Source organism: Hoplias malabaricus, chromosome 3 (assembly GCF_029633855.1).
Source record: "Hoplias malabaricus isolate fHopMal1 chromosome 3, fHopMal1.hap1, whole genome shotgun sequence".
NCBI classification, from domain to species: domain Eukaryota; kingdom Metazoa; phylum Chordata; class Actinopteri; order Characiformes; family Erythrinidae; genus Hoplias; species Hoplias malabaricus.
In genome coordinates, this window is record NC_089802.1 from 71,116,447 (window position 1) to 71,144,082 (window position 27,636).

Consider the following 27,636-nt stretch of genomic DNA (forward strand, 5'->3'; position numbering starts at 1 on the left):
CTAATTGAACCTTCACACTCTGCTCTTACTGGTGCAACGTGCAATTAATGAAGACTGGCCACCAGGCTGCTCCAATTTAGCCATGAAACCTCCCACACTAAAATGACAGGTGTTTCAGTTTCATTGTCCAACCCCTGTATATATATAACCTACATGACTTGAAAGCAATTTTATTTGTATCTGAGTGTTATTCAGGATAAAGGTATAGCGGTAGTTTTGTGCGTTCCGGACTGTCTACATTTTGTACAGTATTCTATACAGTTAAAGCTTGTATGAAATGAACAAGCAGGTGTTCCTCACACTGTGTAAACGTTTTGTGGCTGAAATGCTCCAAAATTACTTGGAAATAAGGTTTTTAACAATGACGTAAATAGAAATAGAAAGTTATTCCCTCTTACCCTAAAGTTGCTATTTCAGACATATATATGTTCTCATGTGCACTACATTAAATCAATGCACTTCTTACTGTAGGAAGTTGAAGACACATCATCTTGCCCTAAAATTAACATGTACATAGTGTGACAAATGAGAGAATGGAGCCTGAGATATAGCTGTACTCCAAATAAGCGTCTTTTATTCAGTCCTTAAAGGGAGGTATTGCTAAAAGGAGCAAAGAAATGTACGGTATCTGGGTGCCACACTTCAGCAATCGAACACAGGCTGGTGGTGAACTTTTCTGACCACCGCACATCTCGTCACGTCAACACTAAACATGCACAGGAACACAAACACACACACACACACATATATACACATAATAATCACCTCAATGCAACCAAGCAATCAAAAATCAAGCAACTCTGAAACTCACAGAAAATATGGAGCTGCTAGGCATGCTGGGAGCTCCCCCATTAGTCTCAGCTCCTCCCAGTCCTTGGCCACTTGTACCACCAAATTTACAATTGGAATAATTTATTTTGGGGCAACACGGTGGTGCAGCAGGTAGTGTCGCAGTCACACAGCTCCAGGGGCCTGGAGGTTGTGAGTTAGTTTCCCGCTCCAGGTGACTGTCTGTGAGGAGTTGGTGTGTTCTCCCTGTGTCCGCGTGGGGTTCCTCCGGGTGCTCCGGTTTCCTCCCACAGTCCAAAAACACACGTTGGTAGGTGGATTGGCGACTCAAAAATTGTCCGTAGGTGTGAATGTGTGTGTGTGTGTGTGTTGCCCTGTGAAGGACTGGCGCCCCCTCCAGGGTGTATTCCCACCTTGCGCCCAATGATTCCAGGTAGGCTCTGGACCCACCGTGACCCTGAACTGGATAAGTTCTTACAGATAATGAATGAATGAATGAATAATTTATTTTTTCTAATAAAAAGATGTAAAACTGTGTTTTGGTTATAATAAATATTTACAGTATTTCACAAATACAGAAACTGTATTGAACCTTTTTAGAGTTTACAGTCCTTTACTGTCATGTTTTACAGTGTTGTTTAAAGGGTGAAAATCTGGGGTTTCATGGATACAGAGAACTGTGGAATCTGGGGTGTCAATCCTGGCTCCCCACTGCTCTCATGCAATCATTCGGGTTTGTTGATGGTGGATCAGAAAGGCACTCATTTTTAGTTACACAGGTCTGGTGAGGCCTGCTGGGCCTACAACCCACACTCTAACTCTTATCATATTCAATACCTGTTTCTCTACTGAATATAACAACTTCCCATCCTGTCTGATTTGATGCTGGAGAAGGATTGTCCAAGTAGGGTGTCCTCGCTTGTCTGTGTCCAGTCAGTTCTGACCATGAAACAGCACAAACAACATTCTTCAGGATGTGCAATTCCAAAGACCAATGTAGACTCATAGCTAAATGTGTATTTGTTATATTTATAACAGACCTTCTTCACCTGTAGTATCTCCCCTCGAGACACGGAGAGGAAAACGCGCGCTCGTGCGCCTCTCTCCTGGGCACATCAGACGGGATGCAGTGCGCAGGCGCAGTGGCTTCGCCCGCTGTGTGGGAAGTGTTGGCCACCGCCTTCTACCTCCATACCATACAACCTCCTTCTCTCGGTCCTTCGCTCATCCGCGCTCCCTCCCCATCCCTCCTTCTTTCATCCGCGCCCCCCTCCCTCCCTGCAGCCCCACTCTTTACCAGCGCCCGATGCAGCAAGCTGGATATCCCCCTCCTCTTCCAGTCCGAACCCGCCTCTCCTACCCGCGGGACGCGCCGAAGGCTTCTTCTGCGACGATGGGGCCGGGGACGCTCGTCGTAGCCTGACGCGCTAACGTCCGTCTCTGTTTCCAGCCAGCCTTCAAATATGAATCATGCGTTTGATATTCCAGCCGAGACTGCTCGCTAGCGTCCTCATAGCTCTGCTGCATTCCTTTTCCTCGGCTTCCACGGGTAAGTATGCGCCACCTTTATTTCAATTGGAGGTGGAGTTGGGGGGGTATCCCCTCATATGGCCTCACATCCACACATATCTCCTCGTAACCTCTCCAAATCCCCTAATACCATCGAGCTTCTTCACTGTTAAACTCCCCATTGCTTGTTTGTGTTGATATGCAAAGGCTGTGTGTTTTTTAGCAGGCCGATTTGGGGTGGGTTGTGGTGGGTGGGGGTGAGGGAGGGGGGTGTTAAGTCTACTTTGGCCTGCACCAACCAAAGTGCATCCTAATTTGATTATGTTTGATTATCTGATCACGAGCTAGCTCCTGCTATAAACATGCAAGTGAGGCTCCTATGCAGCAGTCAGTGGCCTATGGGGGAGTTTGCATTGCCATTGTCTTTCCTTGGGTATAGTTTTTTTTATGTGATGCAAACCACCTTACAGAGCTGGCTCATCTCTTAGTTGATTCATTCAATTCAGTGGTTTCTTTATCGATATAGCCCATGTACTTTCATGTCATTAAAGCGGTGCATAGCAAACTATCACATGGTCACTCATTCTTCAGCAGGTGGGTGTCGTTACCAGTCCGTTTTAGTCATTTCTTAGAGCAGTGTTTTACATCACTGATATTGTTCGTGTCCGCTTCTGCATAGAACTGGCTGATAACTCACTCACATTGAGCAGGAGGAATATGCGTCACAAGGGGGCAGCGTTAGCATTGAAGTAGTTTTGGATTCTACATTAGTGCAATGCTTTGGCATTATTGACAACTGATAGATAGAAAATAATAATAATCATGTCCTTGATTCTGCTGTCATATGTCCATTGAGAAATCTTTCAGGGAATATCATAGGCCACAGCAGTTTAGGTCACAGCACATGAGCTAGTGCCCTGTTACAATTTCTTAATTACAAATACTGTATGTCTTGTAACAGGTGATGTAATTAACAACTAAATGAAGGTCAACGCAGATTTGGTGTTGATTATTTCGTCCTTGAATCTCCTTATTGTCTTTTTTGCTCGCTCCTTGAAGGGGAAGAGATAAGAGACAAGAAAAGCATAAGGGTATAAGGTTTTATAATTAAAAAACATGAGATCTTCCCACTGTGTATAGTTGTTTGTTAACTGACTAGTAACTCACTCATCCAAATTAAGCAGGTGGTCAAGGGGGTGCTATTAGTAGCTATTAGTAGTTTTTGATGTTTTATATAAGCAGTGCTTTGCATTGATGACACTCCCCTTGAGTTTTGTTGACTGGTCAATGTCTATGTTATTTACTGTGTGATCTTCCTGGAAGGAAAACAGCCCTACTCTCTCTCTCTCTCTCTCTCTCTCTCTCTCTCTCTCTCTCTATCTCTCTTTCTCTCTCTCTCTCTCTCTTTCTCTCTCTCTCTCTCTCTCTCTCTCTCTCTCTCTCTCTCTCCTTCATGTATAATTGACGGGTTTCCTGTCCGAGAGTTAACGGTGTGTGTCGGTGCTGCCTCGTGTTCCTGCAGTTTCCCCCCACAAGCAGAATGAGGAGGAGCTGAAGGAGCATGAGGGAGATCGTGAGGTGGCCATCACTCACCCATTACGCCTCATCTACTTTCTGAACGAGGAGGCGGAGAGTGCTCACCACAACCTGGACACACGCACCCGCAACCAGGCCAAGGGCCAGGTGAGGTGGGCAGTGTGGGGGCAGACATCTGCGTGAAAGAGTGTGAGTGAGTGGACGACAGTGTACCTGGTTAGTAGAGAGAGCGGGTAACACTGTTGCCTTCCAAATGATAGACTGAGTTTCAGTTCCCTTCTTGGGGAAACACACTGCATTATATCCATAAGAGTCCTTTGGCAAGACTTTGTTCATCTGTAAAACTGTAAATCACTCTGAATAACAGCATCAGACAAATGTCCTGTGTGTTAGTGTAAGGTGTTTTGTGTAATAGTAATAAGGTCAACGGCAGGTGTTGACTTGAGTGGTTATTGGGCTATGAAGCCGTGTCACTGCTTTCTCTAGAGCACGTATCTTTGGGCTGAGTTGGAGTTGCACTTTTGATCCAAAAACAAGTTATCCGGCATCAGTACCTCGGCTTACTTATTATCTCATGAATGAATGCTAGGGTACAGTCTTCCCAGAAGAGAAGAAGCTGTTACTGCAGCAAAGGGGACAAGCTTCCTATTAATACCTTCCATTTGCAAAGAAATGCTGAATGAGCACGTATCCACTTTTGTCATTTATAATGTAAAAAATTCAGCATGAGTGGCATATGCATTATAAACTCGATGAGCAACCTGTCAAAACATCTAATTCACTAAGATCCTTGTGGTGAAGAAGAGAGTCCGTCAGTATCAGCTACACACGCCAGACTTGTAGCGTTCTGTGTTTATGTATTTTATTTTAAAGATTTTAGTTAGACCCGTTTTGGTTGGTTTCTGCTTCGCTAGTCTCTAAGGCTGCCATTGGCATTAGACATTCATAATTTAGGCAAGAATAAATGGCCAAGTCATAATCAAAAGTAAGGGTAGTGACAGGCCTTTTAAGTTATGTTGATTATGATAGGTGGTATAAAATATTATATGGTGTTGTTTATAATTTCCAGTTAGTGTAGTGTATAGAGCTTTATATAGAGTTTTTGGAATTGTACTGGGGGTTATTTTGTATTTTATAATGGAATATGTTTTCTGAGTAAGTACCACTAAACTAGTAAGAAAATCGATGTGTCTGGAAGTATGTATGTGTCTGTGTGTGTGTGTGTGGGTGTGTGTGTGATGGAATGCTGGTTGAGCACTTTATAGTAGTGAGGCAAAAAAAAAAAATCCCTGTGAGTGCTTCTCCTTCCTCCCTCCCTCCCCTTACCCTCAGCAGCTGCTGAGAATGGTGCATTGTGTACATCATCAGGCCAAGTGTGTGGAGCCGAGAGTGGTCCGCCAGCCCCCCTTCCTCCAACTACAACATCCTTTTTCGCAAAAGTAGCACTTTCCCCCCCAGCAGGGACAGAGGTTGGGGGTTTGCTTGCAGTGCACACCTCCTGCCTCTTGCTGCCAATGCAGCATTTCGGACCAAAACAGCATCGCCGTGTAATTTGATGTATTCTTTTCTGCTCCCAAAGGAAAAGTTATTATGTTGATTCATGTAGATTTTGTGTTGGCATTTTGTATTCTGGTTGCTATTTTTAAACATCGACTCCTTGTGCATATGTTCCTTTATGCTTGTGCATTGGTATTCATGGGAAGGACCATGTTATATGTGCTCTGAGGTGGGAAGGATGTAATTAGACTTATAATACAAGGCCATGGCCAGATATTACTGGAACGTTCTCCTCCTTTCCTGCAGTAATGGTTTGAAATCACTCTTTACACACCTTTAAACCTTTTGTGATAGTTATATATGTTGTGATGAAACTTCAGCAAGTGTCTTAAAATGATAATATGTTTATTTCTGTGAGAACATTAAAATAATCTATGGAATTTACTTTGAAGTAAAATTAGATATATTTTTTATGTTTAATTTTGTACTTATACATTTTTTCAGTTACCTAGTCATAATTAGTTCTTAATACTTTAGTTCAGCTTTGGGGCTTCATTGCAGGTAACAGCTCTCAGTATGAAGCTGATAAAATATTAAAAATAGGACATAGACATTCCTTCATATTGTAAACGAGAAAACTTATTGTTTTTTTTAAATATATGCCTACTTTCAATTTGCTACCAGCAACGCGTTTCTTAAAGTTGGGACGGGGCAAGAAAAGTTGTAAAGTTGTGCACAGCTACCAAATAAATGTATTAAATTAACGGACAACAGGTCAGAGTTCAAAAAGAATGTCAGAGAGGCTGAATGTGTCAGAAAGGGCATTCTAAAAGATGGGGAGTGGTTCACCATTTTGGAAAAGACAGCAGAGCAAATATTGAAACAATTCAAGAATAATGCTTCTCAACTAAAAAATATATCACCTAATTATCACCTAATATCATAATTTATTACTTACAGTTTATAGTATCTTAAATCATCCAATGCTGAATGCGCTAAGATGTTTCATTGCACTTCCAAAGTAAACATAATACTTCTTTATTCTACTTTCTTTTGCTAGAAGAGAAGTATTGTGGCGCAACAAGTAGCATCTCTGTCACACAACTTCATTGTCTGTGAGTTCTGGGTTCAATCCCTGCTTAAGGTTGCTGTCTGTGAGAAGTTTGCTGTAATATCCCTGTGACCACGTGGGTTTCCTCTGGGTGCTCAGGTTTCCTCCCACAATCCAAAAACAATACCATATACAACAGTGTTGATAGGTGGATTGGTGGTTCGAAACTATACACTTATATTAATGTTTTCTGGCCTAGCGTCCAATGATTACAGCTCGGCTCTGGACACACTACAACCCTGATCAGGATGAATGGGGTTTAAAAGATGATTTTAAAAAATGTTTTTCTAGTCATTGTTTATTTGAAGAACAACTGTTTTTTTCCCATTTACCGCACTTGACAGACTCATTTACTCAGAGCAATTCTAGTTCTAATCATTTTTCAGATGTTAATATAGTGTGAGGAGTCTTGCCCAAGGACTATTCCTGGTGTATCATCACCAACCATCACCACATTTCTTAAGTATGAGATCAGGCTACAGTCCAGAGCTCTGTATGTGCTTCTTCTTGGTTAGAAAAAGTCTCAGCATGTCCCTGTTTGTGTGCCTCCCGCAGGCTATTCACTTGGCCCAGGCGAGCTTCCAGCTGGATGCCTTCGGTACCATCTTCACTCTGGATCTCACGCTGAACAAGTAGGTGTAGGGATGTGTGTTTTTATCTGAGTAAGAGTACATGTGGTGAGCGAGGGGGTGTATACAGTGGGATTGAGAATGCCCACATTTTTCAAGACTGTGAGAGGATCTTCAATTTTTGCACAGCAACAGAAAGGTATTATAGAGAGCTAAGCATGGATTACTTTCTCAAAAAATCTGCTTTGAGACCTCCCTTGATTTATTTCATTTCAAAGTCAAATAGGTAGTTTAGTAGAAGTCATTCCTTTTCAGCATCAGGAAATAAACACAGAAAATGAACTGATATTCAGAGTTTTCACACTCTGTCTACAGCCTCCCGCTTTGAGTCCGGGATTTGAGGTGTTCGTTCCTGTGTTTTGGGAATATCGGTAGCGTCTTTCTTTGATTTACAAATGTTTGTCTGTTTCCTTTTCCGAGTAGCAGCTTCTTGACAGCTGCACATCCATGCAGACCAAGACCCAGAGTGTAGCTCTCTTCTCACACTGGAGCGACGGCCAAACTATGATTATGTTTTTCTTCTTCAACTTTCTTTCAAAGTTGAGAGCTTTTAATATAGATGTCATTGACAGTTTGGGTCGTCCATGATATACCAGGTCTTACCTGGTTATAAATGATCCCCTCTCTTTTGCTTACTGTTTATTTGCCTTTGAAATTCCCTTTCCTTATAAAAACAATATGAATTCTTATATCAGATCTCCTCAGGAAAGGGTGTTCTCTGACGTCACACTACCTTATAATGGAAAGTGTTTTCTGCTTTTAAACACTCAGGAAAGCAAACCTTGGGGTGTTTTAAGATTTGGGATATCTGAGTGTATGTCTGTTTGCTGCTGGAGTGTGTGTGCGTGTGTGTGTGTGTTTATGTGCACTTGTGGGTGGTGAGTGGGTGTGTGTCTGAATAGCAGTGACTCATTGCAATGTCTGAGTATTTTTATGTGGAATCTGAGCACTGAAATAGATAGTTCTGCAACCTGCAGTAGTGTGGGCAGCGGTTTTAGTCTGCTCAGGTCTTACAGGATTTACAGGGGCTTTTACACTTTTTTAATTTAATCTCTCTCTTATGCATCAATTAAATCTATTTAAAATAATCAGTTAAAAGAAACAACAACAGTTTTCAAACTTAAATATAAATACATCTAGGTATGAAAATGATAGTTTTTTTTATTGATTAATTGATTATTCTTAATAGTTTTAATTGATGCACTTAATTGTGGCCTCTCCTGGAAATTAATATCTTGATCTACTTATTTTGTAGTGATCTGCTATCTTCAGATTATGTGGAGATCCACTATGAGAAAGACCAGCCAGTTTTGTCAAAGGTATGATGCAAACATGTTTTTATTAAATATATACAGTGATATATATATATATATATATATATATATATATATATATATATATATATATATATATGTAGAGAGATACATGCTTTCATTAACTGTAGAGATATGTACGTATAGATATAGATATACAGAAATGAACTTTTGTGTATATACCTTTAGGGAGGGGAGCACTGCTACTACCATGGGAAAGTGAGAGGGAATGATGCCTCAAGGGTTGCTCTGTCAACATGCAATGGGCTTCGGTAAGACACACTCTCAGTTGGGCATGCTGATAGTGTGTGTGTGTGTGTCTGTGTGTGACTGCGCATATGTGTGTGGATGCATGCTTGCTTGTGTTTGTTTGTGAGGGTGTGTTTGGAGACCCACTGTGAGGCCAGATGGCAGGTGGAGTGCATGAAAGGGCTTGAATGTCATTGTGTTAGCATGTGGCTCTGTATCACAGAGACAGGCATTGCATATCCACACTGTGATAGCAATCATAGTAGTTTATGTTTTGAACATGTGAAGATGATTCTACTCTTTTTTGCTGATCTTTCTTCTCGTCTCTTCTGCATTCGCTTGTTCTCTTCTCACAGTGGAATGTTCGACGATGGGGTGTTTGTTTATCTCATCGAGCCTTTGAATCACACTCACCCCACGGTAAAATTATTATTATTATTATTATTATTGTTACACTTATATAGCGCCTTTCTAGACACCCAAGGACGCTTTACAATCTACTCTGCTCAGAACGCTCAATTCACACACACACAGGCGAGAAGCGGCAGCCAAACGCGCACAGCGTACTCTCAACCAGAAACGACCGTCCACCTGGAGGACTGCATCGGGCACTAGGGTTTAACCCAGGACAGAGCGCCAATCCATATCTGGGCTCACACATACAGACATTCATTCACACACACCAGGACAGTTATTAGAGAAGCCAATTCACCTTATTTCAGCCTATATTTAGTATGTTTTGAATTTTTTTTTTTGCTCTTCAACATTAGTACCTAATCTCATTTAGGTTCTTGTAGATGAATGCCATCAAATCCTTGCAGAAATGGACTAGCATCTTTAGTAATTTCCCAGAAGTGTAAAATTGCAAGAAAAAGCCAATTAATTTGTTTTATTTCTGAAGAAATATATGTAATATATGTAAATGAATCAGGTATAATTTCATGCATATCTTATTTATTTATTTGCTCAGATGTGGTCCGCATATCTAAACAGCAAAGACACATTCCAGTATGTACTCTCTGAACTCTAACCTACAGGAGACAGAGTCTCGACCCCACACCTTGAGGCGGACGTCATCGCTCCGTATTGGCAGTGACCCTGCTGATCTGGGTAAGAGTCAACTGTATCATAGGGTCAGTAAGGACACCTGCTGAATTACATGGTTTCCACCCTGGTTACCATGGTAACCTCACTCACTCTCACCCTCTCTCTCTCCCTCTCAGCTATTAAGGACGAGGGGGAGGAAGAGGAGGATGAAGAGCAGATCTTCACCGACATGCCTTGGCTGAGGCGGCGCAGGAAACGAGCGGTAAGACCCCTGACCTCTGCGCCGTCTGTTGCTATGGAAATACATCTAAAAGCTCATTCTTTTGTTCAGAGATCTATGCTGTTGAAGGGCTGTAAGTGTGTGGGATGATGTTTGTGTGTGTGTGTGACGTGTACTCATGTTGAAGTGTCTCCTTAGGCGCCGCAGAAAGTGTTTGAGGAAATGAAGTATCTGGAAATTATGATCGTCAGTGACCACAACACAGTGAGTGTAAACATGTCACAGGACACAGATGTGGCTTTCCATTTGTCTGTCATACTAGTACGTTTTTGTTCTTTCTGGACTTGGTGGTTGTCGGATGTATGTAGCTTGTTGCTTTATGCAATGTGTCTTTTAACAGAAATAGAGGACAAAAGCTATAGAAAAGTCTAGAGGTCTAGAAAAAGAGAGAACGAGATTTGCTGTCACTAAATGTAAAACAAGCGTCCAGTCATTTCCTATAGAAGAATGCGATTTGTAGCTGTGGCAAATCAGGATGAGATTTTCTCACCTTTATGCAAATGAGTTATGATGCGGTGAAGTAAAATTCTAAACGATTGGCTTAGGGCTGGACAATAATTTAATATCAACATATATCGCAATTCAAAATGTTTCAATAACAATGATATGATTTTAAAACACGTTTTCAATATTTCCGTTTGCATTAGTTACATCATCTGTCACTGTTACAGTCGTCAGTTCAGCACTCAATTGTAAATTTAGTTTCAAAATATTAATATTGACAATGCCAAGAGGTTTATGTTTGATGGTGATGTCATGTTTCTTGTTTGTTCTTAGAAGTTTTTCAGTGCATTTTATGTTGTTTAAATCAACATCGGAATTATATCGTATTGACCACAATTAAGAACTATATCGTGATTTAAATTATGGCCGTATCGTCCAGCCCTAGATTGGCTGCACGAAATTCTTTGAACCAATCATAAACACAGGATCGGAATTTCGGCCAGCTTCTGCTTTTCTGCTCTCTGAACTATTTGTTTCTAGCTGCATTTCGTTCCTATGCTAAACAGTGTGGTGCTAATGGAAGAGAAGCTCGTAATCGCGGTTTCTTCTTTTCCTGTGTTATATGATGCATCTTTGCACATATACAGGGGCAATACATACATAATATTGGTTTTCACTATTACATTTTCTGGTTGGAAACTGGACCTTCGTACACAGACACCCCCACGTAGAAATGCGAGCGGCCTTGACACACCCACAGTAATGTTTATGTATGTTGTCCTCTAGGGGGTGCAAATTAATACAATGGATACCTGCTCTTGTATTAATGTCTGACAGTTTGTTGATTTGTGGAATGTGTCTTTTTTTTGTTTCCAGTTTAAGAGGCATAACAGCAAAAAGCATACCAGGAATTTTGCCAAATCAGTGGTTAACCTGGTGGATGCTGTAAGTTCGACTGTAACCTATTATTGCCTTTTATTTTTATGGACAACCCACAAAAACAATACTACAAATATAGTCTTTTCTTATACTTTAGTGACATTGTTCATATGATTTGTTGATCTTCAGATCTTCAAGGAGCAGCTGAACACACGTGTGGTGCTGGTGGCTGTAGAGATCTGGACAGACAGGGACAGGATTCCTCTGAGTGTGAAGCCTCTGGAAATGCTGAAGGATTTTTCCAAATACAGGCAGCAGAACATCCGAGTCAATGCTGATGCTGTCCACCTCTTCACGTGAGTCTGTAGTGGTCAGGGCACTAATGTGAAGTCTGTGAGTGTTAATTCTATTCAATATGTTTAAGATTTCTCGTCGTCAGATTGTTGTTAATCTATTACACATTTATGCTTTATGTTTCTAAGTCAAAATAATACAAACAATTTTGCATAATCAGATTTCTCACATGAAAAATGTCATAATATGAAATATTAGATGCATTGACTAGATGTAAGGTGTTATCATGCCATAAAGTATATATTTTTTTCAGTTTGTTTGGAAACTATATTAAGGAGAGTTGTTTTCTTTGTAGGAATGTTACCTTCCATTATGGCCGGAGCAGTGTGGCCTACATTGGTGGGGTGTGTTTAACAGGAAGAGGAGTGGGGGTTAATGAGGTGAGTCTAGATGCATGTGGTTCACACAGAACAGAGAGACAGGTCTTGGCCAATGTAGGAAATTGCATTAATGTGTCTTAAAGTATATCATTATATTCTCTCTCTTCAGTTTGGCAGCACGTGGACGATGGCTGCCTCTTTGTCTCAGAGTCTGGCACAAAATTTGGGCATCCAATGGGATCCTGTTATCAGGAGAAGTAAGTTATTTTATTCTTTAACTGTTCTCTTCTATGCGAGCACTGCTCAATGATCCTTTTGGTAGAGATTTTGTTGTAAGCGTATTTTAAACATGGCTTCCCTCATGTGGGGGACCCGCTCCATGGAGCCTAAACCAGTTCATTCAGGGATTACAAAAGCAAATTCTTTTTTTTTTATTATATGATTTGCAAATCGGTATCAATCATTGTATCAGCCTTGTAGTTCCAGTCCCAAACTAAACTAGACCAAGTGGCATATTTGGCTAATTTTGTAAGTTAATTGAATGTATTTTGTTTCTCTCTTTTTTTTTTGCTTCCTCAGAGGAGTGTGGCTGTATGGACTCATGGGTGGGGTGCATAATGGAAGATACTGGGTACTTTGTTGTATTTAGCACTTCTCCTTAGGCTTTTTATATGTTACAATGCATTTTCTAATATCTTGATTTCCTTTTCATTCAGAGTGCAGCATCCTCGGAGGTTCTCCAAATGCAGCATCGCTGACTATAAGAACTTCCTGCTCAGGGGAGGAGCTTCCTGTCTGTTTAATAGACCCAACAAGGTGATCCTCAATTGCACTGAACACACCCTTTATCCATCTCTCATATATAAACATACACTTCTGTATATTCTTTCTATGAAACATTACTACAATTAGGGCTATACAACATATTAATTAAATTAATTAAATTGTAATTAAATTGATTTATTCCTGTACAATGTGTTATTATGGACCTGTAACTCACTTAAACAGCATGTGATACTGTGTGCCCTGGTTATGGTCCACTGTGAGAATCCTGGCAAGTTCAATGTGAATGATTTAAGGTAATGATGCAAATGTAAATGATTTTGTTCAGGCTAACACAAGCCAGTCTTTAGTCCTGCCTCTTTATCGAGTCACTAGGGTGTATAAAATATTCAAAAGGTGGATTGTAACCTCAGAATTTTCCATAATATGCAGCCCTCCTGTGTACTTAGAAATGTTGTATGTCTGATTGCAGCTCTTTGAGGCTACAGATTGTGGCAATGGTTATGTAGAGGTGGGAGAGGAGTGTGATTGTGGACCCAGGATGGTGAGCTGATATTTTTCTTTATTCCCATTATAGCCACATGCTATTATTAACCTATATGCTTCTTTACATAAAGGCAAACTGGAACACTAACCATAGAGAATAAAAAAACAAACAAACACCAAAAGTCTGTTATTAAGAATTTGTATGGTTTAATGTGAAAGTTTCTAGAGAAACATCCTGGTGTTATAATTGTTCACAGTTGTTCTGAAAGGAATCAGATATCTATAGACTCTACTACTTCTCAAAGCTACCTTCCAAAAAGCTACTGCATGAAATGGTTAATGTTTTGACATAATTCATAATTTGAATTAATTCTAAAAAGCACCTGTTTTCCTTGATGTTGGATGAAAGTTTCACAATGAATGACCTAGTATAAATGGCATAAAAATGTTTGGGAAAAATTTATTATACTTAATATTACTTACTAAATTAACTTATTATACTTAGCATGTTTACTGGACAGCAAATGGATAGAGGTTAATGCACTGACGAGAGGCTGTAGTAATAAAATAGTTAGATTTGTGCGTGAGGGGGAATGTTTTTGAGAACTTGCACAGGCTACAAATATTGATAGATGGGGTGAAGCACGAGATTGGAAATTGTTGGTGGATGTAGGAATACAGCTGCAGGTCCCAGGGTGCATTGTATTAACTAAACTGAGGCCAGATATGGTGCTGTACTCTGAAAGTAAGCCGATAGTTTATTTCATAGAGTTATCAGTTCCATTTGAGCATGCAGTAGATGAAGCATTTGAAAGGAAGAAGCTAAAGTAAGTGGACTTGGCGGCTGAGGTGAGGGAACGCGGGTGGCAGGCACATGTTAGACCATTGGAGACAGGTGTTAGGGGATTTGTAGCCAAGTCTGCCACATCCCTGCTTGTGCAGTTCAGCATCAGGGACCGGAAACTAAGGGCAGCTGAGAAGGTGTTATCAGGAACAGCTAAAAGGTCTAGTCAGTGGTTGTGGATAAGGAGCGCTGTTGTGGTGGTTGGTGATGTAGCATGGAACCCGTGGCACTGAGCATGCATTAACGGTGCCTGTGGGGCTGTACAGCTAGCTTGGAGGGGGGTGGGACTGGGACACCAGACTTCACTGCTGAGCCTTCTGGAGGTGTTGTGGGCTTAATTCAGCAAAACCCCAACAAGAGGATGTGTCTACCTGATGACCCCTGTGAAGAGCTAGTGATGCAGTTGGTGGTTTGGGTACTCATGGGCTGGGCTCAATGAGTAACAGTAGTTGTTAAGGATAGCTGGTTGCTGATCGGATCATAAACGGCCACAGCATACTTAGTGTGGAGGTTTAGGATTCAACAGGAATTTTGTGGCTGCAGGTAGGAAGAGAGTGTGGTGGGCCCTTTGTGAAGCTCTAATGGATTGGCATAGGATATTTTACATCTTATCTTATGTATGATAATAACAATTGCTTCTCCTGAAAAGTTACCATTTCTGAGTTAGATGTTTTTGACTGGTTCATATTATGATAACGCAACGAAATCAGAAGTCATTCGTATCTACCCAATAAACCTCTTCACATAGCAACCTTAGACAATATTATTATTATATGATTGCAAAGGTATTTTTTGATTGGCAAGCCATCAGACACATCAGTAATGTCAGTAATGTGACAGCATTTAATTCCAGTACTGATTAATATCACTATTAAAACAGTGAACAGTGTATGGCCTTAGTAACCATGGGTATATTTGCTTTTCTATGCAGGAGTGCTATAAAGATTGCTGTAAGAAGTGCTCTCTGTCTAATGGTGCTCACTGCAGTGATGGGCCTTGTTGTAATGGCACCTGTCTGGTAAGACCATAAAGATATCTAGGTCTAGTTTTTGTACAAAAGTAACAGTATTTTTACTATTCACAAAAAACATGAATGAGATCAATAATTGGAAAGGACAGAAATACAAATAGGAATTTATATATTGATAATTTGAGAAATATATGCAAGTATCAAGCATATGATATTTAGCTTATTCCTTGTTAAATTTGACTTAAATTTGATCACTCTTGCAAACTCTACATTTTATTAAGGATGGGTGAATTGGAAGCAGTACATGTCCTTCCCTCATCAATCTCACCCTTGTAGCCTGGAAAAGCCTAAAAAAAGAAGACTAATGTAATATTAAAGGGTACTGGCTCTGCCAGCTCCATCCTCTCTCATCTTTTTCTCTTTCTTCTTTTCTGTTCCTCAGTTCCTTCCACGAGGATACAGCTGCCGTGACTCTGTGAATGATTGTGATATTTCTGAGACATGCTCAGGAGACTCAGGACAGGTTAGTGCTGCTATCTTTTACACACAAACTTTAAATTAAATGTCGTAGACTGACATTTAACAAATGTAATTAAATTAAATTAAACTGGATGCTCCGGAGCAGCTGCACATGACACCTTATCCAGTGCCAAGCATTGCGCCCAATGATTCTGGGTAGGCTCCAGACCCACCGTGACCCTGGACTGGATAAGCGGTTACAGACTATGAATGAATGAATATATCTTTCAAATCTACCACCAAGATTTCCCCCAATTATACTGGGAAAAATGATGAAAAGTCATGTTACACCAAATATCTACAAAACTTGAGGGTATCCCACTTGCAAATAAGAATTGAACTGCTTTTTCCCAACCTTCTGAATTTATACAAATGTATCTAAGGAAACAACAAATGTACCTGAATGTGTCTTTCTCTCTGGCAGTGCCCCCCTAACCTTCATAAACAGGATGGCTATTCCTGTCAAACCAATCAGGTGAGCTTTGGACCTCCACAGCTATAGAATAACATTCAGTCTAACAAACAAAACGTTCTTGTGTTATTCTAGAGATATTGATGAAATCTGCCTGTTTCTCTCTTCTTTCATGTACTTTTTTGTTTGTCCAGGGCCGCTGCTACGGTGGTGAATGCAAGACCAGGGACAGTCAGTGCAAGTACATCTGGGGTCCAAGTGAGCCACATGGATGAAAGCATCAGTTCAATTGTTTGCCACATCACTGCGACATAATGTAACAATCACTCTTTCTTTTTCTCTTACCATTCTCTCACTCTCAGAGTCAGGGGGCTCAGAGAAGCACTGCTATGAAAAGCTGAACACTGAGGGGACAGAGAAAGGAAACTGTGGGATAGATGGAGAAAAGTGGATCCCTTGCAGCAAACAGTCAGTTTACCTCACTGACATTCTTCAGTCGTCAGTACTTGCTTGATTTGGCATGTGCTAAGGTGTTCTGACATGCAGATAATAACAATCGTCTGTTGTCTTCTATTGTACTTTATATCCATAATCAGTGATGTGTTCTGTGGGTACCTTCTGTGCACCAACATCGGCAGAAACCCCAAAATCGGGACCCTGAAAGGTGACATCACCCCCACCACTTTCAATCATCAGGGGCGACTGGTAGACTGCAGGTCAGTTGGCTCTTGTGCGTGTGCACAGATAGACCCTAGAGGGGGCCTATCAAGTCCCTTCTTGTTGGTATGGATAATTATTTTTTTTATTAACAGTAATGTTTTATATGACCACCATCCATTGTTCAGGGATCATCTAGCAAGACCAGCCCAGAGACAAGTGTTAGTGGGTCGGTTTGGGTTCTGAAATCTTGTGATAGTGATAGTCTTGTGTAGTTCCATCCTTCTAATAAAGATTTTAAACAAAGTTTATTTGTACATCTATAAATACTCTGTCCTGACCGGAATGTGTGCATCAAAATAGCGTTCAAAAACTCACCACACTGTCTACATGTGGGTTCCATTATAGGGGATCACAAGTTAAATCTTGTATTATGCCACTGTCATCCATGGCTATTAGTTCACAAGTGCAAAACTGGACTCACTTCATCTGTGGGTGCAGGATGACCCTCCTCCTCCTCCTCTCAGCATGATGCATATGCATCTAAAGCCAGTTACTTCTCTCCTACAAGTGCCTTGAGCTGTCCATTAGCACTTTGAAAAGAAGCAGATGCTTCAATTCTTGAAAGAAGCACTAGCTAATCATCACCATTTTGTGGAAAGACCTAGCGAGTGGATGTAATTGGCAACTAAAATGAAACAATACCCAGATATCAGACACATTTTGGCCTACTCTGTGCTACTTTGGACGCCAAGGACTACAGTGCTGTTACAGTGTTGTGTCGGTCAAAATTGAACCACCTCATGAACCAGGCTTGACTCCATTCACATTCAATAGCAGATCATAAGAGATATTCAGATGTAAACCAAACATTCATTGCGATACGTGTATTAGTCTCAGCCACAGACGCTCCCCCCACAAGTTGACAAAGCATACGGTACTTTCAGTGCCTCACTGTCCGGATTCTGCCAGTTGCATTCTGATTGCTTAACTGCCTTCTTCTTCTCCACGTCATGCCAAAATAGCAAACTTGTGATTGGTCCTTTTTTATATTTTATTTATAGATATTTCAAGAGAATCGAATGCAATAAACCCAACATAATAACAACCCACCCACCCTACCATACCCAGTACACAATGTGTATATTTACATTAAGGAGGGCTAGAATTAAGGAGAGGAAGGAAAGAAAAAAATAAGAACATGATTATAAGACAAAATTAGGCACTTCATAAAACATTCACTTCAGTAAACATCAGTTAATGTTAATACTAAGCCTTGTTTGTGATTGGTCCTTTTGCGTGTCAGTCAAATTTCTGTTCCTGCCGTCGTAAGTGGTTCTTGGCCACGATATGTGATGAAAGGTACGTGCAAAACTATCTAGGTATTGTCATCATTTTGAACGAGACCCAGTGCTAACGGTGAAGGGCAGGAATAACTTGTTAAACCATGTTAATTATTGAAAAACAAAATAGTCATTGATTTCATAGACATTGACCTTTCTTTTGTTTTCCTCAGGTTTTTGAGTGATCAGTTTCTTTCTCACTGATCTTAGAAAACCTAAGTGAAAACTACTGTCTTATTACTAGTGAATTGTAAAAAATGTGTTCTTTACTCCTTCGAAATTGTCTTAGTTTATTGCTCTGTTCTGGCCCTTATAATTGATCATATCCTTTATTATTTATTACAGATATGCATATACAAATGTTTACTGTAATCAAATATATTACCAACATTGTTGTATGGCTACAGTCTTGCATCACATTCTGTAGTCTTGTAACCATTTTTTTTCTATTCCAGACTCTCCTGGGCCTGTCACCTCATGTTCTTCCTTCTTTCTGTTTTTGGATTAATCTCTTCTCACCCTCTCTGTCAGTGGTGGCCGTGTGCTCTTGGACGATGACACTGATCTGGGTTATGTGGAGGACGGCACGCCGTGTGGCCCCTCCATGATGTGCCTTGACCGGAAGTGTCTGCCCATTTCTTTCCTCAACCTCACATCCTGTCCTTCAGGGCCTGATGGACGTGTTTGCTCTGCACACGGCGTGAGTCATTAGGTTTACCTGACTCTCCCTTCGCTGTATGTAATATAGCTCTGTGTCCTGTCACAGCTCCAAATGACAGTAGAAGGTTAGGGGAGGCACTGCAGATATCATGTTTGTGGCAGTAGTACAGTGTATGTTTTAGTACATTTTGATCACAAAAATTGGTTTTATACAAGACAAAATCACACAAAACAAACATTATGTCACATTCTCACACAATCAGACCTCACAGCAAATTTACCAGTTCACCAGTGTTAAATCAACACTATCTGTGTTCAGTTAACACTATGAACACTCGTCAACACTCTCGGTGTTTATTTAACACTAATAGTGTTGATTTAACACTGGTGAACGTGTTAAAGGCGAAACTCCCTTGGATAGTGAAGTTTATTAACATTGATCATTTGATTATTTGAGTTATATTTAAGAAGTTAGTTATATTTTGTGACAAATTTGAATGGAAATTAACTACAAACACAAAATGACTGAAATGCGCTATTGCTCTGTTTTCATATTTGATGAAGATACCTGTTTAATCAGCTACTGCTGTGATTTACCACCTAATAATTCTAATAAAAATATTTACGTGCTGGCGTGGATCAAACATCAAATATTGGTCTCTGACAGAATATTATAGAGTGCCTTTTTTAAGTGATTTTATTGTATTTTTTAAATAATTAATATAATGAACAACTAGTACATGACCTGCATATAATTTTTGCAGCCCTAAACACATTTGGTGGGGTGTGATAGTTAGCAAAGTGTAATAAATCAGGGAAAACTCTCATTTTGGTCTCACCTCGCTGCAGACAGTACTAACCTTTGTTGGTGACTAACAGGCTTGAAAGAAACTATCCAGCTCCATTTATTTCATTCCCTCGCTGCTCCAATAATTCGTTTAATTATGTCTCTAAATTATGTTTACATCCTGTATTTTCCTGAACTGAAACAGAATGCCCCGCAGCCTTGCTATTCGTTTAAACTTCCTTTCCAATAAATACTATCCAATTAAGGTTGCCTTCATGTTTATGGATGTTTCCTCTTGCAGCTTTGTGAAAGCCCACACTATTCTTTTAGCAACACGTTTTTGATGTTTCTTAATTTCCATTTTCCCCACTCTAATTTGGGGCCCTGCATTAGCGACGATGAAGCGCTGCACAGCTGTGTAAGAAAAAGGGACATCTCTCCAAACAAGATGAAAAACGGTAAATCTTTATTATAATAAAACCATACGAAAGCACTTGTGGCTCTGGGTCCAGCAGGGTCAGACTCTGCTGGATACACACATTTTTTGGGGGAAAAATAAACATCTTTCATGTAAGTAATCTTAACACCAATCTGCCAAAATAACTCGTGTTCAAGAGGTGATACTAGAATATGAACCAATGAGGTTTCATAGTCGCTTCATCTGCAGTGACTCCCTTTGAATGTAATTGTATTTACTGTGATGTCTATACATTAAATGGTCATTCAAGAAGAGACACCCTGGTTTGGACCTTTTGTTATGACAATGATGCTGTTGAATGCAGAGGCCAAGAAAGCTTACTTTGAACCCTATACCGTAATTTCTAACAGCTGCCATGTTAATCCAGGAAACTGTATCCATTAAATAAGTACCTGGAAAATGGAGTCTGTAGTTAGAATCTCTCTTGATTACGTTTCTCAGTGCATTTTTACCCATACACATGAAAAACAATCAGTTTCTCAGCTTCTTCCATATTCCCATTCAATCCTGCTCCCAAAAGCTGGTTTTCCCCACCTTGCAAATAATTTTGATCATTCTTATTATTATTTTGTTGTGTCTCTTGCTTGCTCTCAGGTGTGCAATAACGAAGCCACCTGTACCTGCAATGCCACCTGGGCCGGAACAGACTGCAGCATGCACGACCCTCCCAAAGAGCCACCAGTTGTTGAAGACGAAGGCCCAAAGGGTTTGTGACCTCTCTTTGCCTCGTTTCCATTCCACACAGACAACAGGCAACATCTGCTATGTTAAGTTATACCCAGCATATAGATATATAGACACACTGAGTGTCATTCACGTTAAAATCCACTTCCAATCTGGGTTCCTCCTGACTACTCACAGGACAGATAAAATTACATATACAGTACTGTGCAAGAGTCAGATACCACTCTCCATTTATTCAATTTACAGTCAAAATGGCCGTTATATAGGGGTTATTCATGCCTCATGAGATATTTCTGATAAGACTGAATAATCCACTTGGACAATGAAGAGGAACGTCCAATGAAAATATAAGAGAGGAAAATATAAAGAGAACATGGGACTGCAAAGCACCATGCAAAACTTCCTAAAGAGCATTGTCCCCCTCTGGTCATTGAGTTAACCTCTAAAAATAACTGCTGTCCATCAAAATGACATATTCAGTAGTTAGTGTTATTGTTAATAGTCCATATTTGCCTACATTCAGTACATGAAGATCTTTGAATGTGCAGTTAGGCCCTGGATTTTCACTTACCCCTTCACTTCTTGCCTTCAGCTCAGAGTCCTTCCATGCAGCATAAAAGGAATTATGTCTACACATAAATCCTTGCAGGTTTTTTTTAAACCACTGCATTTTCAAAGTGGAACATGTATTTGTGACCGTTTTGATTGGAAATAAAATAAACGAAGTGTAGCCTTTGACTTTTGCACAGTACTGTCACTCTTAGCATGGGGCCTTCCATTTACTCTGCTGAATCACCCCCTATTTCCTCTGCGCAGTGAGCGTGGCCACTAACAGGCTGATAGGGGCAGTGGCAGGGACCATTCTGGCCCTGGGGGTGATTTTTGGAGGCACTGGGTGGGGAATAGAGTAAGCACTTCTCATCCCTTTTAAACCCCATTCCCCGCAGCAAGTGGGAGATGCCGTGATCCCTTGTGTGCGTGTGCGTAAAAGTGTGTCCTCCCAGTGGCTTTTTTGTTTGTTGTGGTTCTTGTGACAGTGCTATGTGATATTTTGGTGTCGTGTAAACTGTTGGATCGGTTAGTACATTTTATTTTATTTCCCCTTTTCTCCTTGACTGTAAGCATTATGAATATGATCATTATTACTCTGTGTTTTGCAGTGTTGCAGTGCTCTCCTTTCTGGTCCATGTGGGGCATTTATGCATACTAATGAAAAGAACTGTAAAGAAAGATAAATAGAGATATAGAGATAAATAGATACCAGGGAAGCAGCTGATTTTGAACTGGTGTTTTAAACAAGCACAAGCCACCATGAACAGAACTATTTTAAATTCTGCACTGTAACCAGGTCTAGTTCTTTTTGAGTGTATTTGTACGTCAGTTGCCCAGACTGTGTGTGTATGTGTATGTATGTTCATGTGTGTGTGTATGTGTGTGTGTGTGTGAGATCATAAGGCCCCCTCACAGTTTTGCCTTTAGCTGTCTAGCCTTGTTGGTTTCTAGTGGTTTATATTTTGTTTTTAAGCTCAAAGAACAGATATGTCTCTCACACTTCAGCATACTGTCAAGGACATCTTATATCATGACAATTCTTACTTAAAGGAATACTCCAGAGTTTTTCAACTTGATCTCTATCTGCTGCATCCACATCATACCTTCGACCTCCTCAGACAATAATTGAGGCACATTCCTTTCAGGCTACTAATAATCAGAAAACACATTTGCCCTAGAAACACCTTAAAAATACCAAAATAATCAATGGGCACTTTAATTTGGATCTTTTATTAAGTGAAATGAAATGTGTGGACTATGCTACATCTGCGGTTATTAGGGGTTAAGTGTAAAAACACCGGGGTAGTCCTTGAATGGAGCTCTTAATGCTTCATATACACTTGCAACTTTCAAACTTTCATACAGGAAGCACTGACAAAACACAAGCCATCGCTGCAGATGCCATACCAACCCAAGCAGCTGAGGAGGAACTTACAGCTTCTTACATTTCATGTGTTACAAGCCTTTCGTGCTGTGTCCTGCCCTACACAGCTTACGTCATGTCTTTCTTCCATCATGCCCCTCTGCAGGTCCTAGTGCCACCAACCTTATCATAGGCTCCATCGCGGGGGCCATCCTGATGGCAGCCATAGTGCTGGGGGGGACGGGATGGGGATTTAAGTAAGAGCCACACCGCATGCTTCTTACTGCCTGCCTGCCTGGAACAGGCTAACAATCAACCACAAACACACAAACACACACACACAAACACACACATAGGCACACACATACAGACACACACACACACATGCAAAGACACACATACACACTTACAGCAACATAACACACATACACAAACATATCAGGGCCTGAGCTTCTGCTACAGATTTTAGCACAAGTATTAAAAACATAAATTTGGACCTATGCTTACATTTTGACGTAAGTCACATATGTTTTCATACCAAATATTAAAATTATTATCATAAATTAATATTTATACAATATACTAAAATGACCATACAAAGCATAGTGGTCATGAGCTATTGCTCATTTCTAGTGAGCATTACCCATGTAAAGAATTTTTAAAATATAGTTTAACATTCTTCATAGATGAAGTATAAGACTACAGTGTAGTCTCTATGCTCCAAAAAGTGGGTCCCTCACATGAGAACAGTCATGTTTAAAATAGGTGTAGTACAAAAACCGTGATGCATCTAGGGTACTACCTGTCAGTATAATTAATAGAAATTTGACAGTGTAATATTTAAAATTTGCTTTTACAATGATGCAGAATCAATATTTCCCATGCTAATATCCAAAATACTTTCATTCAAATAATGCTAATACCTTCTATAACCATTAAACAACTGATCATTTATATGCAGTTGATTTCTAAATTATTCATGCATTTATTGACTTCGATGAAACATTTGAGAGTGGAGCCACAGATGGACTGTAGCAGAACCTCTACAATACTGGCCCAACGCTTGAGATGCATGCGTGCTAAATGATAAAATAATAGTTATGAATTGATCTATTAAATGATGCTATGAAAGAAAATGAATTGTTTGAGTAACTCACTAGCATGATCAAAATGTGCAAAATGTATCTGTAACTTTAAAAAGATATGAAAGAAAATCATTAGTTTTAAGGAATTGTATATTTAATGTAGCAGATGCACTGAATCTTAAAGAAACTGGCTAATCACTTGCTAACACTAAACAGCCAGTGGGTTTCTACTCTTCTAAGATGTATTCAATTAGAATTTTAAAGCCATAATGTGTATTCATGATAGAAAGCTTGTGTATTTGATAGCATAGGGATTTTACTAGGGGGAATTCTAGCTAGCTAGTCAGCTAGCCTTGGCAATTGGACATTGGTTTATAAAAAGACTTAGCTCATTTCAGCATGCTGGTCTGCACATAGCATCTTGACTGAGGCCACTGAGGGTTTGTGCATGTGGACTGGCACCAATAAACAGAGCTAAACAGGATGCTAGCTACTAAGAGCATTGCACCAAGGCTGAGCTCACCTCATTGCGGGTGGGAGGGGAAGGTTTTCCTGGGTTTTTAGGGGTTTTGGGATTTGGGGAGTTTTTTATTTTTCATTCTGAATGGAGGGATGACTTTCTTACTCGCTCTCCTCGCCGTGATCTCTCTCTCAATCCCCCCTCCGTTGTCTGAAAGGGTGAGAGTATGAGCGAAGAGGGGTGGAGGTTGTGTTGTAGGCAGCCTTTGTACCATGGCTGGCTGCCACGCCCCCTTTACCTCCCGGAAGGCCCTGCGGCCCCCCAGAAAACCTAGAACAGAGCAAGACCCCTCACTCCCCACCCGGACTCGCCCGACACTGCTGCCTTTACTGCCTGCTTCACTGAGACCTGGTACAGACACACTGCGCTGCACTGCACCGCACCTGCATGCTCCCACCCCCAACACACACCTCCCCTCACACTCAGCGATAAGTGGCGTCTCCCGCCTAACCTCTCTATGGAAAGGTGCATGTTAAACTGCTGGGATGCCCCACATCAAGCCACACTACGGGGAGATTGTGTCAAACCCCACCCCCTCTGTTGTTGTCGTTCTTGTTGCCTTTCTTGTCGTTCCTGGTGGTATCGTCGTCGTTCGTGTTTGTGGGTGTGACATCCTGTTCGACCCTCGGTGTTGTAGACTGTTTAATTCCCTTTTTTGTGTTGGTGTTCTTTCCCAGGAGGTAATGTTGTATTTTCCATATCTTTCTGTGTCTTTCTAACACGCACTCACTCGCGCTGAGTGGAGGGACGATTCCACGTCCTCTCCTCTTGCGAAGAGGGATTGCTTTTGCCCAAGGCAACCCAACAACTTTAAAATATTCCCAAATCTTGTGTATAATAGAACTTTAACCCTGTTACACTCCATCATAAAGTGTCATTTGAATTAGATTTACCAGAGTATGTTAGGTAAGGGAACTTGACTAGAGGATTAATTACAGATAAAATAAATAGCTCAAACAAAAATCTTGCAAAATTAAATGCCACTTGCCTTAATCATAAGGCACCCTAAACTCCACAATTCTCAAAATAATCAAAACATAACATCTAGATGTGAACTGCAAGAATTAGAAGCTACATATATAGGTTGTGTTTGGGATGTAATGTACCCAAACAAAATGATTTTGGTTGAACAAAACGCTAACTTCATTATACCTAGAATCAGTGGTTCAGTATCCCTAGAGGGTAGTGCCATATTGTCGAGAAAGCTATAAACAAACCTATCCACTAGCCTGTATCTCAATGAATTTTGGCTAAGGGACTGCTGCTGATTGCATTGGTGTGGTCCTTGCCAAATAACACTCTTGTGAGCATCACTACAAATGCCAGCATTTGAAATGGGACACCTTGTGGGCTTTTAAGTGTGTCCGCAAGGACCGCAGGACAAGTACCCCAGATTGGACATCCAAATTTGGACTTACCAGATTTAGAGATGTGGCCAAGAAAAGTCTTCTTTTTTACATTATTCACTGTCTGCAGCCACTTTGGTTTGCACCATTAAAGGTTTTTGCAAATTTATACCAAATTGAAAGTACACACCTTGTCAAATCATCAGTTTATAACTGTACCTTTCCAGGTAAATCTAACTCCCACAGAGCTTCAGCTAAGAAATTTATGATTGGTGATCATTACATAAAATTGGTTGTTGGGTTGCCTGGGTTCAGTGGTTCAGTGTCCCAAGTGGGCAGTGATGGTGTATGTTGATGGTTCTGGCATTGCCTACACTAACTTCCATATCTTCTGCCCCATCCTGTATTTGCCCACACCACCAAGAAACGTCAAGAAAAGGCGATACGATCCCAATGCCAGTGCTATCTAGAAGAGGACTGGAGACTGCAGCCTTGCTTCGTTTCCCCCTGGGTTCTATCAGCGAGCTACTTGCTGGACTGAAACCTTTCCTGCTGCTAACAGCCTGTTAGCATTACTTGAAATAAGTGAAATGGAAGTCGAGAAAAAGACAGAGAATAGATTACTTTCACCCAAAGTCATGCACCCAACACCTGCCCAAGACCCTTGCTCTCTTACACAACCTTTGATCCATTGTCCAGATGACCAGCCATGGGTCCTGCTTTCCCGCTCCAGTCATCTTGACCTTCTTGTTTTTGATCTTGGCATGATCAGCCCTGGCTGTGGCACTTGCATGGCAAAGGAAGGTCACCAATTCAGTGCAACAAGCTAAAAAAATGAACATAATTCTATAAGTAGTTCTAAAGAAGAGCGCCCTAGAGATGAACCTGCACTGAATACACTGCATCGATCATAGAACAAATGCTAGGTGGGACTCCCCTTGAGTGGTCTCAAGGCCTGAAGGGTGCCTGACCACATTTCACCATGAAAAAGACTTGAGACACAAGATGAGACACTGCTCTCCTAGTCTCAGCTTCATTTTACATGGACATAGATTTAAACTTGCTTTTTCTTTCCAATTCTAGCATGTTGTACTGCAGGAATTTTTTGCCATATTAACGACAAAAGAGAAAACCAAACAAAGACAGGATTCAACAATGTGGCCAGCAGCATCACATGGCTTACTCTGGTGTAGAGAACACACACACACACACACACGCACACACAAAATAATTATTTATGCCTGATTATGTCAAATACTGCTCCCCTTATAACGTCTAATACTGGCTGGGTCTAATGGCCCTGTAGGACCACCCTGTGCGGAATGTTCTTTCAGCTAATCCGAGAGCTGCATGATGTAATTGCACTGGGGGCGGAGTCCACACAGCCTGCTGCGCTTCTTAAGGTAACTGCATGTCAAAGGAAAAAAGTTAACTTTTACTTACTATGCAAAGGGGAAAATGTCGCACAGACCCTATGGATCTGTAACCATAGTGAAAAGAAAACAACTGCACAATTGACTTGATCATGCTACCATTAGGCAGTCTTTTATATGCTTGGCCATGAATATGTTGGTCTTTTGAATAAACTTCTAATTATTTAAAATGAATGTTTCATGGAAAAAAAAATACTCAGCTTCTAAAATTTAATATATGTTAGCATAGTCATATTTGCAGGACAGCAAAAATACAAGTAGTCAGTAGTAGGCTATCACGTGGACTGGCCCAGTGGTATAGGGAGGGATGGGGGATTTATTTTTGGACTGATCAAAAGGGAAAGATTTTACAAGTTTTTGGGTTTTTTTTTCTCTCCACTTCTCCTTAGGCCTCTCATCTTCACAAGCCCAGCCCTTTTACATTCATATCATGTTCCCATGGAAACATATACGAAACAAATAAGGAAGTTGACCAAAAAAAGTCATTTTCTCACCTTCAAAGCTACTACAGTACTAAAAAATTATAAAATGTAAAAAAAAAAATTAAATAAATTTTAAAAATAAATAAAAATGACAAATTTACTGCGAACACCACAAAGCCTTCTGTTGTTTCATTTGTTGAATAGCAGTGCTAAAGATTACATTGTGTTATGTTTTTAATCATCGAACTGCAACAAAGGTAAACAAAGAATACACCAAAATGGTTTATATTTTAATAACTACATAGTGGCTCCCAAGTGTGAATTTTGGCCCAAGT

At 40.5% G+C, this 27,636-nt stretch overlaps 1 protein-coding gene across 6 annotated transcripts; it reads left to right on the forward strand.

Annotated features, from left to right (window-relative positions):
- The first annotated feature begins 2,050 nt into the window (after positions 1–2,050).
- adam23a (ADAM metallopeptidase domain 23a) lies at positions 2,051–27,466 on the forward strand. Of its 6 annotated transcripts, XR_010801847.1 has the most exons (27): positions 2,051–2,338; positions 3,821–3,981; positions 6,998–7,074; positions 8,327–8,390; positions 8,574–8,656; positions 8,990–9,053; positions 9,671–9,743; positions 9,857–9,942; positions 10,099–10,164; positions 11,281–11,349; positions 11,473–11,639; positions 11,933–12,017; positions 12,127–12,214; positions 12,537–12,588; positions 12,674–12,773; positions 13,213–13,284; positions 15,002–15,088; positions 15,483–15,563; positions 15,984–16,034; positions 16,166–16,229; positions 16,334–16,439; positions 16,568–16,687; positions 18,503–18,671; positions 20,491–20,602; positions 22,662–22,752; positions 24,258–24,451; positions 25,871–26,005. XR_010801847.1 is itself a non-coding variant. In XM_066663525.1 (26 exons), the coding sequence occupies exons 1-26, from the start codon at positions 2,260–2,262 to the stop codon at positions 25,914–25,916; spliced, it is 2,313 nt and encodes a 770-aa protein (XP_066519622.1). In that variant the 5' UTR covers positions 2,051–2,259; the 3' UTR covers positions 25,917–27,466. The 6 variants fall into 6 exon arrangements, 5 of the variants coding, with proteins under 5 accessions (XP_066519622.1, XP_066519621.1, XP_066519623.1 ...); XM_066663525.1 differs by lacking the exons at positions 22,662–22,752; positions 24,258–24,451 and adding an exon at positions 21,397–21,487 and having other exon boundaries at positions 25,871–27,466; XM_066663524.1 differs by lacking the exon at positions 24,258–24,451 and having other exon boundaries at positions 25,871–27,466.
- The last annotated feature ends 170 nt before the right edge of the window (positions 27,467–27,636 follow it).